At 32.7% G+C, this 13,678-nt stretch overlaps 1 protein-coding gene and 1 long non-coding RNA gene across 4 annotated transcripts in view; one reads left to right on the top strand and one right to left on the bottom strand.

Moving 5' to 3' along the window:
- Positions 1 to 5,556, bottom strand: part of LOC138692568 (zinc finger protein 664-like) — a 37,352-nt gene extending 31,796 nt beyond the window's left edge. Inside the window, exon 1 of one of the 3 annotated variants that reach the window (XM_069815547.1) lies at positions 5,019 to 5,556. In XM_069815547.1, the coding sequence (XP_069671648.1) occupies positions 5,019 to 5,079 (61 nt within the window). In that variant the 5' untranslated portion in view covers positions 5,080 to 5,556. Of the gene's footprint in view, positions 1 to 4,760 lie in introns of all 3 variants that reach the window. The other 2 variants (XM_069815549.1, XM_069815548.1) reach the window with 2 other exon arrangements.
- Positions 5,557 to 5,613: 57 nt separating this feature from the next.
- Positions 5,614 to 13,497, top strand: LOC138693371 (uncharacterized). Its single transcript, XR_011330293.1, has 3 exons — positions 5,614 to 6,681; positions 7,196 to 12,364; positions 12,474 to 13,497. It is a non-coding gene; the product is annotated as an uncharacterized lncRNA (long non-coding RNA).
- Positions 13,498 to 13,678: the final 181 nt, after the last annotated feature.

Raw genomic sequence — 13,678 nt, forward strand, 5'->3', positions numbered from 1 at the left:
AAGCGCTTGCCTGCCAACCCGGAATTGTGCTCGGGCATGAGTTCGATTCCCGCTTGGTTCAGTTTTTTTCCGAGGTTTTCTTTTGCTACCGTAAAACAAATATCAGGTAATCTATGGAGAATCCTCGGCCTTATCTCGCCAAATACCATCTCTTATCGCTAATCCCTTTGCGCTAAATAACCTAGTAGTTGATACAGCGTCGTTAAATAACCAAGTAAAAAAATAATAAATCTTATTTTAGTTATTTGTTCAAATTAACATAGGTACTGTATTCGAACACCACCTATACTACAACGAGCATTTCGAAAAAAGGTTAAACTAATCATTATTTGTAACAAAATTACTTTCTGAAAAAACTTTTTTTTTTAATTTACTGAGTATACTCCAACGTGTATAACTCATATGTAGGGGCTATACAAGAACACATACATATGTTATAGAATGTAATTGAAAAATTCATGAAGCTACAGTCTGTGAAAAACAAACAATAACACAAGAATTTATTAAAGAAAGAAAGCAAAATAAGAACAAATAGTAAGATAATGTAACGTTTTGAGCAGAAAGAAGAAAAACTTTGAAACCATGAAATAAATAAATCTACTGAGAATTAAAATATATAATCTTCCCAAAAATGTATTTTTAAACAATTCTTAAAACACCGGCAATTTGGTAAAAGGAAGTTGGTTAAAAGTTGTTGTTAAAAATGGTTAAGTCCTTTCGTTCCATAAGTTACTGAGCTATGGTGAGAAAAAATTATATTGTCTCTTTGTTTTGTTAAATAAGTATGTATATCTTTATTAAACTGAAATATATTACTATGTATTAAATTGTTAATAACTTTGTACATGAAAATAGCAGCACCTAATTTGATCATTGATTCAACTGGTAGAAGGAAAGAAAATTGATATAGATATTTAACTGGAGTCAAATAATGAAAACCCAATAAATTTCTTAAAGCTCTATTTTGAATAATTTGTAAAGATCTCAAAGTAGTTTTCTTATTATGTCCCCAAATAAATGACATATACATTAAATGAGAATGGATAAAAGCATAATAGCCTACACATTCAAGAGACAAGATATAGGTAAAGATCTTTTAAGCCTTTTCAAAATACCAGACATTGGAGCAATTTTCTCACAGACAGCCAAAATATGCTTATCCCATGTTAAATGTTCACCAACAATGAAACCTAAAAATTTAACTGATGCGAGTTTTTGTATTACAGTATCATTAAACTTTAATTCTTTCGGAGTTAATATAATAAAATGAAGGTTTGGTGAAAATCGTGTACACAGTTTTCTTCAAATTCAAAGAAAGCCTATTGGCACTTAACCAGTTTTCAAGACTAATAATGTCTGCCTCAAACTTTTCAAACAGTTCTTCAATGGAGTCAGTAATATAAAATACACTAGTGTCATCTGCAAAAAGAGTGGCAGTCCCATGTAAATGAAGGAATTTTATGTCATCGATATAAATTAGAAAGAGAAGAGGTCCCAGAATTGATCCTTGCAGCACACTGCATGATAATAACAGCGTATCACTTTCCAACTTATTCACTGAGACATATTGATACCGTTCACTTAAATAACTCTGAAACCACAGTAAAACAACACCTCTAATACCAATAGATTCCAGTTTACGCAACAAAATTGAAAAATTAACTGTATCAAATGCTTTTCTAAGATCAATAAATAAATCTGCTAAAATTTATTTCGTCCAGAGCTTGTTCTATACAAGTAACCATGTCAACAGCAGCATTTAAAGTAGATGATGATTTCCAGAAACCATATTAATGAGTGTAGAAAAATTCTATTCTTGTCAAATTATTATATATTCTTTTTTTCATATATTTTTTCCAAATTTTTAGAAATAACAGGCAATATTGAAATAGGACAATAGTTTGTAGGATCATTACAATCACCATTTTTAAAGGCAGGAACCCCTTTAGCTATTTTTAAACCTCTAGGCACAGAACCTAATTGAAATGAGTAATTAATAAATTCAGAAAGTCCCAAGCATAAGGAAGATTTACATTTCTTTATAATAGAACTTATTAAACCATCTCTTGTTTTATTATTTTTATGTTTAAGGCTATTTATAACTTCAATAGATAAAACCGGCTCCAGATAAAACGAATCCTCTTCTGTATGAATGTTCTGCAGGTGTGAAGATTCGTTTTTTGGTATTAAGTTTGCTAAATTAGAAAATATATTCACGAAAAAGTCATTAAAAGCTTGAGGTATTTCGGATGGTTGAAGACAATATCGTTAATTGTAATTGCTTAACATCTGAACTACTCTGTGAATAACTTGAATTTGTGATGACTTAGTTTATTATCTTCCAACAGTTTCTTGCATCTGTGATATTATTTTTAAAAATTTACACTATAATAATTACATTTTAGTTGGCGTTTCTCTTTAGTAACTCTATTCCTAACCTTATATATTCAGATATTAAGTATTCATTACCAGGATATTGTTTCATATGTGAATGAAGAATATAGCGCCTTTTCAATAGTGTTACGAATGTATTGGTAATCCGTGGAGCATGTTTTTTATTTAAACGTTTAAAATTTTTATTCTTTATTTGAAAACGCAGATTTACTTATTCCGGTCTTAATATAACTTAAAAGACCTTCATAACAATTACCAATATTCCCTTCGGGTAAAAATAAATTGTGATTAGCCTATAATAGTAATTCAACTTATCATAGTCAATAATATTCAATGAAATATTTGGCTTAAATTCAAACTGATGCCGTTTACAATTTACAAAAGCATCTACAATTTTCAATATTAATATGTTAGGATCACTTATATCCAAATCTATGTTAAAAATTTGATAAGTAGGGCTAAATTCTCTTCTGTATACAAGGAATGATCAATAAGAGTCGAAACATTTGAAGACAATCTTGTTGGATATTTATTATTACAATTAATCAATCCATAAGAATAAGTCATAAGTCTGTAATTATTTAACTGTTCAAATGACTTATCAAGAATATTAAAATCAACGCCAACAATCATTGAGTGATTAGATAATGGTGCCAAATTCCCGTCTAAATCATTAAGGAAGACTGATGCAGGTTAAGTAGGTTATTTTACGACGCATTATCAACAGCTTTGGTTATTTAGCGTCTGAATGAGATGGAGATAATGCCGGTGAAATGAGTCCGGGGTCCAAACTCCGTAAGTTACCCAGCATTTGCTCATATTGGGTTGAGGAAAAACTCCGGGAAAAACCTCAACCAGATAACTTGTCCCGACTGGGAATCGAACCCGGGCCACCTGGTTTCGCGGCTAGACGTGCTAACCATTACTCCACAGGCATGGACAGACTGATGCATTCCTCTTGTTAGGATTATAATATTCTGGTGCATAATCTGGACAGAAAAGATACTATGAAAAGCCTCAAATTTTGCAATCAGATTAACTTCCCAGATTTCATTTATGTAAACAGAAACTCCGCCACCAATTTGATTATCTCTATCAAAATGAAATGCTTTAAAATGACTCAAGCTGTAAAACTTATTTTCTGTAGATCTCAACCATGTTTCAGTTAAAATTAAAACATCGACATGACGAATTCTATTAACAAGAATCTCTATATCTTCAAGTTTATTATTTAAACTCCTCACATTCAGGCATAAACAAGTCACCCCATTCATTGAAATAATATTGTCAGATATAAATTGATCTAAATATGCATATTTAATTTCAGATATATTAAACGAACTGCAATAAGAATTCAAATTATCAAACTTATCCGTTAACAATTTATAGGGTACATTTTTTAATATCATCTTCACTCATTTTACATATTTTACGGGAAAAATCTTACAATCTTTTGTCCAAACTTAAAACGTGGTCTTAGGTCACGAGCTTTCTTATGCAAGACTCTGTTTCTTGACATAAGATTTTCATTAATATATATTTGTAGACTTGGAAGATCCATATCAATATTCTGCATATCTAATTTTCCGAAGGATTTCTTTGCCCGCAAAATTTCATCTTTCTTCCATCTATTTACAAATTTCACTAATATAGGTCTAGACATTTCTTGTTTTTTCGTTGGTAATCAATGTGCAACATCAATGTCATTGTTGTCCAACTTAACCTGAATAACATCTTGTAATTTACAAATAATGTCATATATATTTTTTCGTTACTATTCTCTGCGATACCATGAAATTCTAGATTATTTCTTGTCAAATACCGCTTACAGTTATCCATTTCAATGTTATTCTTATCTAAACAAGAATCTTGATCCTTTCTCACACTCACTATTTCAGTCTTCACGCATTCAATTTCAGAATTTAGAAACTGCATGGAATTAGACAAATCTTTATTCTCTTGAATAACCTCTCAATCTTAGACTTCAATGAACTATTCCCAACTAATATATTGTTTTATTTTGTGTTATTTATAACAATTTTTCTATTGTTATTTATATTATCATGATCTTTTATTCACAATTTTTATTTTTTACTTCTCTGTGTTGTAAGCTATTGTCCAGTCTGTGGAAATTAAGTCCAAAAAACGGAAGAAAGATTACAGTGTGAAAGTTCTTGTAATGAATGGTTTCATACTCAATGCATTAAGTTGCTCAAAGATAAAAATAAACATTGGATTTGTGGAAGAGCTGATTGTGAGGCCAGAGGCAGCAATAAAACTATTGTATCTGAAATTTCTAGTTTAATTGGTGAAGTTTTAGTTCGGTATTGCCAGTACAGGGAATTAAAAACAAACACTGAAAATACCTTTGTTTTGTAGTGTGGAGTAGTAGAAACTCGATGTGATCACTGGGAGAACTGTGGTCCCACCCAACCCGCCTTAAATACATTCCTTACTTATATAGGAAAATCGTCGTACCTGAAGGAAGAAGGCGGCCATATTTCGTCGTTCTGACGTTATTTGAAGTGGAGTGGGAGAATGATAACAGTACCGCCAACTGTGTTAACCATTCATATTATCTTACACACCTAACAAAACTTAACCTAACCTAACGTGCTACACACCTATTGTAACATTCCTCACAGTTTCACTTCGTTTGCCGATATTGGCATCCCTGCTACACATGTACCGTATGGTCTGCTGGAATTCTGAGTCATCTAGTGGAAGTGAAGTGAAACTACGACTCTGTTAATTACGTTTCCGAAGTTGTTTCTGTGTTGTTTTGCAAGAATTATAGTGTCATTGTAGTGATAATTGCATTTATATTGTACAATAAAAATTAAAATGTGTCGTGGCTGAGATAAAAGTGTTCTAAATTGATTTCCAGCGCCACAATCCCAGTGATAAACGTGTGAATATTCGTTAGGAGTCTGTTGGAAGTGGCCGTAGGGAACTAAAACTTGACCTTAATGAATGAATACCAAGAGCACATTACGAGGATAAACAAATAATACTCTAACAATAATTACACCAAGGACAAACAAACGTGGCAATAGTCACAGATACAAATTAACATGTAGGCTATACAGTACTAAAATCAAAATGAACCACAATTTTATTAGTGACAACCTCACACTCCCGTTCACGATGTAGAACACACACTGTTCCAGACTCCAGGGTATGAACGGCTTTCACTCCGATCAAGTGTGCCGTGACCGTGGAAATCATTTTTCATTGATTTTATGAAACATTCTAGTACCCACGGCCGACTTTTGCGACTCGGTGGATTATAAGCCGCATTCTTCGAAGAATCAAGTTTTTCAGTTAAAGCTGCTGCAATGTTATCTAGAAGTGGCCTAACAAATTTCACAGTAATGATATTAGCAAGTCGTTTTTGGCCTTCTTCATCACATTGGCATTACAAGAGAGGGCATCTACACAGTAATGGCTCAATTTCTGAACACAAATTTTCTAATATATTATTGTTTGGTATTCTCTTTCGATGACAAAGCAGCTGATCTAGAATAAATTTTGCATGAATACTGCCTTCATCAGCCTCTTTCTTTACATTTTCGAGTTCATTATGTAACAGATCTCTTTCAATTAGTTGGATTTTTCGGTTGCTTTTGTTATCTCATCTTGCTTCTCTCGTAACACCTAATTAAGTCGTGTATTTTTCACATGCAATCTGTTAATATTTCTTTTTAGCTCCTCAAAGTTGACAACGTCTGTTTGCATCGCTTTGTGGTCGTTTTCAAATGGGAAGAAGAGAATGTCATTAACTAATGCTGAGGCACTCGGAACATTTTGTTCAAATAGTGAAAAACCAATATTACTAGAAGATTTGCTTTTCTTGAGTGGAAGGAGATCAGTTTTAGTAACTCTTCGTCATGGTCTTTTTGATATGTGTCATTTTATACCTAGGATAATGAGGGAATATTGTTGGCACAGCATTTGGTTTTAATCATCTAAATTTCTCATTATTAGAATAATCTTCTTTCCTGAAACGTAACTACAAACGACTGAAGATGTGGAGTTGCTTTTCGAACAAAGTCTTCAATATGACAGGCAACTAGACCAGGGCAATTCCATGAAAATGTGGACATAAGATGAAAAAAATAAATTTCACAGAGGGAAGTTTATTTCTGTTTAGTTTCATTATTGATTTATTATACTTCATTGTCAGCACTGTATTCTTTCCCTCCAATTTGTGATTTGAATATGGCAGCTACTTTGTTAAAAGCAACATGCAGAAGAGTCTCAGACAAAATATACACTGATTTCAAGGTAAGATAAATGCTTATTATTATAATAAATGACAAATTTTGTACATTTAAAATTGAAATGTTATGACTTCTCTGAATGGTGCTACAATTATTTTATTTCTTATTTAATATTTTCCCCTTTAATTATATGCTTTTAAACATAACCTCTCATATGTAACATGAGTTACCAAATTACTATATTTTTAGAATTCTGCCCTTTTTAACAAGAAGAAAACGTTCATATTTCATATTTTTCTTACTGACTATATGATTAATTAAAACACGTATCACAAAAATTCTGGTAAGAAGCACGAACAATATAACAGTTATTAAATCATGTAACGTGAGTTACCAATAATACCGTAAAAACATACATTGCATCTAAAGTAGTCAGTCTGTCATAAATATATTAATTTCTATAAAATACTATGAAATGTATATAAATTCGTTGTAATGTATCAAATTCAGAAGATAGGCCTAAGTTAGGTAATTTTGTTCAATTTCATTATGACTTTGTTTTGTGATCTTTTTTCTAGATGCCTTTGACAGCGGCTGAAAAAATGAGGAGGAGAAGACAGAAGTTGAAAGAAGAAGGAAACTATGAAGATTATAAGAAAAAGCATAAAGAAATTGTGAAAAAAAGTAGGAAAAAACATCAAGAAAAAGAGCAGAGATTGCCAAAACATGTCCAGAACAGAATTCACACTGAAAGGAAAGCTAGTGTCAGAGAAAGAGTTGAAATATAGAAGGCTTAAACGAGAAAGGGAACAAAATCACACGACTCTCAAAGAAATGGCAGAACATACACCACCATTTAAGTCATCTTCAAGTTTAGGAAAAGCTGCAGCAAGAGTGAGGCGAGCACTACCTAACTTCCCAAGAAAGAAGTGTGCAGTTATAAGAAAGTTATATGCAGACAATATTGAACCAATTAAAGATAAACGAAGTAAGCCTACTATGTCTGCTCTCAGCCCCACCGTTGTAAACGCAGTCAGTGAATTTTATTTGAGGGATGATATAAGTCGACAAGCCCCAGGGAGAAAAGACGCTGTATCTGTCAAAAGTGAAGAAGGGAAGGTCAAGCTACAAATTCGACATTTAATGTTTCCAGTAAGAGAAGCACATGCAATATTTTGTAATGAGAATGGACCAATGGTTGGAAAAAGCAAGTTTGCTGAGCTTCGCCCTAAACATGTAATGTTAAGTAACAAACTTCCCCACAATGTGTGTCTTTGTAGGTACCATGAAAATTTCATCGGTGCAATAAATGCTTTTCATAAGTCAGTGCCAAAATTTCCTGAATAAACAGCCAGTTTGCCTGCATTTTTCCTGTGCAATAATGCTACAGAAAAATGTTGGATTGGAAAATGTGAAAAATGTAAAAGTTTAATGAACACAGTATTGCAGGAAAATTGTGAAGATGATACAGTAGAAGCATCATGGTTTGTGTGGAAAGAATGTGATGGTAGACTTGCCAAGGTACAGGAAGAAGGAACTGTTCAAGAGCTGATTGAATATATTTGTGCTATTGGGCCCCAGTTTCTACATCAAAAGGGAACAAGCAAAGACTTACCAGGAAGAGAAAACTATTGTCTTATCTCAACATGATATGGCTTTAATTCAAGTGGATTTTTCTGAGAATTACACATGCATGATGCAGGATGAAATTCAAAGTGCACACTGGCAACAGAATCAGATTAGTCTTTTCACTGCTGCTATTTTGCATTCAAAGGATATTCATTCATATGTCCTAGCATCAGACAACATTGATCACACTAAAAATACTGTTATTACTTATATGGATCGTTTACTTGAAGAACAGTCAGTAAAATCCATTCAAGAGGTGCACATATGGTCTGATGGTCCAAGTTCTCAATTCAAAAATAAATATATTGCTGAATCCATCAAAATTCTTGAAAAGAAACATGGCAAAAAGATCATAAGGAATTACTTCGCCACGTCACATGGCAAGGGACCTGTTGATGGAATTGGAGGTTCCATAAAGCGACAAGTATGGGAAGCAGTAAAGAGATGAAAATGTTTAGTGTCTGATGCATCAGAGTTTGTAAAAGCCACAAATCCACTGTCTAAAATAAATGTAATAAAAGTTACTAATGAAGAGATTTCTCAGCGAAACAAATGCTTGCAGTTAACATCGGTAATTAAGAATGCCAAAACATTAGTGGGTATTGCAAGTATCCACTGTATAAACGTTGTAGATGACAATATTATTGGATATACCACAACTAAACAGTTTCTACAGGCAAAAGATAGCCCTGACAAGAATGAGGAAGAAGTAGGAATTAAGGAAAAACTTAAAGTTGATGACTGGGTAGATGTTCAGTATGATGGTGTTAGATTTGCAGGAATTGTAACTGAAATAGCTGGTGAGGACTATAAAGTTAATGTTATGGTGAGAGATGGTAAATTCTGGAAATGGCCTGAAGTCAAAGATGAGATATTCTATACAAAGGAACATGTATTGAGAGTGATAAATCCACCAACTATTGTTAATGCTCGAGGACATTTCAAATTTTAGAAGACTGCGTAAAGTGAGTTACTTCCAAGGAACATGAGTTACCACAAATTTTGTTTATTTTTTGACAGTCATTTTTGCTAAATTAAATTTAGGCATTTTCTCCTTGTATACTGACCTTGTGTTCATATTACTGTTAAAAGTAATGTTTATTCCGTGCTTAACAGAGAAGAAATTTGTTAAATTGAAGAAAGTGTTGAAAGTATTGTCCAAGAATTGTCAAGTGAGTTACCGATCTATTATAATTATTACTGTATCCATGTACGCAATATTTAACTAAAGAAACGTGTATTAAAAGTGATAAATCCTGTTAATGATCGAGGTCATTTCAAATTTTAGTTGACTGTGTAACATGAGTTACCTTGAAGTAACATGAGTTACCACAAATTTTGTTTATTTTCGGACAGTCATTTTTCCTAAATTAAATTTTGACGTTTTCTCCTTGTATACTGACCTTGTGTTCATAATACTGTTTAAAATTCATGCTTATTCTATGTTTAACAGAACAGAAATTTGACAAATTGAAGAGTGTGTTGAAATTGTTGTCCAAGAACTGTAACGTGAGTTACCGATCTATAATAATTATTTTTATATCTGTTTGCTGAAAATTTAACTTTCACTTTATATGTAAATGTTTTTTAAGCTTAAGAGGTTTTAATGTGCTAATGAAGAAAAAATGTTGTGTAAGAATGTTTGAGTTATTAATGTTTATATCCACAGATTAGTGTCAAATTGTAACATGAGTTATCATGGAATGACCCTTAGAAAGCATGTTGGAAATATTCAAATTGTCAATTAATATAGATAAACACAATATAATATTTGTTACTCAGTCAAATGACAAATCAATGTAAAAATAATGACTTATATGGTCATTAAGTTTTATATACATGAGCTACAAATTGCAAACGTTTTCGCCCATTCAGGCATCTTCAGGCACAATTATACAATATCTCAATATCAAACTATGTAGCTATTACATTGGTGGTAGATAAACTGTTTAAGATTAATGGTGTACAAAACATCTCCATAATTAAAATGTAATATTACAAGACATAAATTAAAATAATGTTAAAAACCACGTAGTGTTGTAATTAAACTTCATAATATTCTGTGGAACTCTTGTTCAGTAGAGTCCAATAAGTGATGAATTATGTCTGAAATATATAAATAATACGAAATAGAAATAGGAAATTGTCTAACGTAAAGGTGTAATCGGAATTGGATCGGATAAGTAAAAGTACTCACGTCGTTTGAACGTGGCAACTGTATAGATCACTATAAAACAATATGTTAAAAACCACGTACTGTTGTAATTAAACTTCATAATATTCTGTGAAACTCTTGTTCAGTAGAGTCCAATGAGTGATGAATTATGTCTGAAATATATAAATAAATACGAAATAGAAATAGGAAATTATCAAATGTAAAAGTGTAATCGGATTGGATAATTAAAAGTACTCACGTCTTTTGAACGTGGCAACTGTATAGATCACTATAAAACATCCTATGTTTGAAGCCGTTATCTGTAATAAAATAATAAATAAATAAACATTTTGAAGAATTTGAAAAACTAATTGGAAGACACAAATTATGGACGTACTTACGTAGACGTGAGACGACCTGCTGCTGTTGGAACTGTAGCTAGTATGACGCGGGGGAAGTATGTATTCGTGTGAGCAACAAACGCGGAAGGATATTGCGTAGTGATGGGATTAGAGGTTGTACAGAGGATTCCGGATTTGAGTCAAATTTTCATTAAGAATGCTGTTCTCTATTTGAATCTGTTTTGCAATATAATATTGCTCTGCAGAATTTATCAATTTAGTATCCATTCCTGATTTTAATATTTTCAAAGTTTTATGTGTTGGGCCTAATTCATGTCCAGTATTAGATGGGATGCGTATGTGGATTTCTTACGGTTATGTTTGAAATCAGAAATGTGCTCATTGTATCTAATTTTAAAATTTCTTTTGGTTTGTCCTATATATTTTTCCTTACATGTAAAACATTCCAATCTGTAAATACCATTATTGTGTTTATCTATGGAATGACCCACCAATTTCATGGGAGCAACGAACTGTTTGATGAACAGGTAAATGAAGGCAGCAAAGAATTAGCAAACAGATTACCCTGTTTCATATTCAGAGGTCTCTCAACAAAAAACCGAATTCCGGTGGCATTCTTTTTCTGTTCTAATCTGGACAAGAAGACAGTAGAAGTGATTGCAGCTGTTGAAGAAACAGGATTTTCGGTCTTGCGGATTGTGACAGATAATTGTATAGTAAATGTTTCGTTGTATGAAAAATTGTGTGGTGGTAATACTGCACCAGAAACACAACACCTTTGGATGAAAGCCGCAAGTTATTTCTCAGCTTCGACCAGAGTCACATCATAAAGAACGTGCGATCTCAGTCCCTGGAGAAATGTTTCGTGAAGACGGAAGGGAAATTACTGGATTTTCACTCCAGTTCGTTGCTTGTCAAGGAAAATGGTATACCCATCCAATCTTGAGAAAATGAATGTCAAACGTGCGAAATTATTATTCTCGGATTCTATCATAGCTGCACTTGAAACTTTCAGTTCTGTTCAAGGCGAACACTTCGGTGAAAAAGAGAGCCTACAAGCAACTATCAAGTTCATGAGAATGATAAAAAAAGTGATTTGATATTCACGACGTATGCTATCCAACACAGGCCTACCATTCTCGCAATGAGGACAAGTTGCATTTTTTTTTTTTTTCACTTAGTGATGAACGTCTCCAATGGCTCTCAGACATATTTCTGCCGTATATCGCGCAAATTCAAAGGGAAGGGCGAAACAGACAAGAGATATTCAGTTCAGAAACATACAATGCTCTGATCATCACTACTAAATTTAGGTTTCCACTATGTTCTGACGCGTAATTTTTCCAGTGACGACATAGAGCTATTTTTCAGTCACCTCAGACAATTAGGAGGCTTCAATGATATTATGGAGCTCGTTCTTGTATGCATGCTATAGAGACCACATTAGAAACAGGAATCGTAGGAGCATCTGTGATGGAACTGTGGAAGCAAATAAAAACGTAACTTCAGAGCAAGTGACCCTTACAGCACCAGGTTCATCAAACTAACGGAGATTCAGTTGCCAGATTCCGTGATGAAGATGCTACATCGTCCCCTAATTGGTAAATAAAATTTGTATTAATGTTATTAAATTTTATATTATGTGTAGACTACACTTATTTTCATATAGGCTTACAGTAACTCAATTCTTAACTTTTCTACTTCTTTCAGCTTCTCCTGTGTCAATGAAAACTGGATCTGTTTCTTTTGTATGTGATTACCTTGGGAGAGTGGCTGACGAAAACAAGACTTTTGATACATGTCTAAACAAAATCACATGAGTTGCTAGTAATGCGCCTCGAATATGCTGAGTAAAACTCAGGACAGAGGAGGACTGAGATACCCAAGTCCAACGTTTGTGTCACTAGTGATTAGTATTGTTGACTTTTGTTCTAGTGCAATATTGGTAATGTCAGGAAAAGGCATAAGATCAGTTCTGCTACATTTTTGTCGACTAAGATTTTTTAGGGAACTAGCGTGCAATAAGTGTAACAACGAGAAGTTGTGTCTTGTTCTGTTGACCAAGTTGCTGGATCCCTTGTTGGACAACGTCGGTAGAAGATCGACACACAAGTACTATCGTTCGAAACAATTCTGCTATAAGCCAGCAAATAACACTATTACTATTATTATTATTATTATTATTATTATTATTATTATTATTATTCCTGGCACAAAGTTAGAGCCCTAGGCAGCTGCCTAGTTTGCTTAGGCAGAAATTCGCCGCTGTTTCTATATAATGTTTATATATTTCATATTTAACTTAACTGTTGATCTTTTGGTGCGATACCATATGATGTCATATTTTGTGTATATTGTTATTTTGATAAATTGATGTAATGAATTTTTCTTCTACTGTTTATGTACCGTTATTTAGGATTTATGATGCTTATACTTGGCTTTTTTACTTTAGTTTATCTCTGTTACGGTAACAAGAGAATAAATTTAAAGGACACTCAGCTTTTATGTCACATACAATTAAGTATACCGGTAACAGGTTTTGTATTCTGAGGTCAATTTAGTTATACTATTTTATATTGGGTGTAAGGTAATTAAACTTGTGACAAAACCAAAAATTATACAATTTTAATGGCGAATAAATTTTTCTAGTTCAAAATATATGTTCCGGTTTACTACCAGTACTACAGTACAGTGTATGTTTAAAACTCTATGAATATAATTGTGTACTTTTCTTATATCGTATTTAACTTTTATTTTAATTTAATCTTTACTATTCCTAACCCATATTTATCCTGATCGAGAGTAGTGCATGTAAATATATATAAGGCAAGAGATTTCTTTTATATACTGCATTTGTCTTAGGCTTTCATATTTTTATATTTGTACGGTATGTATTTTTTTTTAAGTTAGAAGTA

Source organism: Periplaneta americana, chromosome 17, assembly GCF_040183065.1.
Source record: "Periplaneta americana isolate PAMFEO1 chromosome 17, P.americana_PAMFEO1_priV1, whole genome shotgun sequence".
NCBI lineage: Eukaryota > Metazoa > Arthropoda > Insecta > Blattodea > Blattidae > Periplaneta > Periplaneta americana.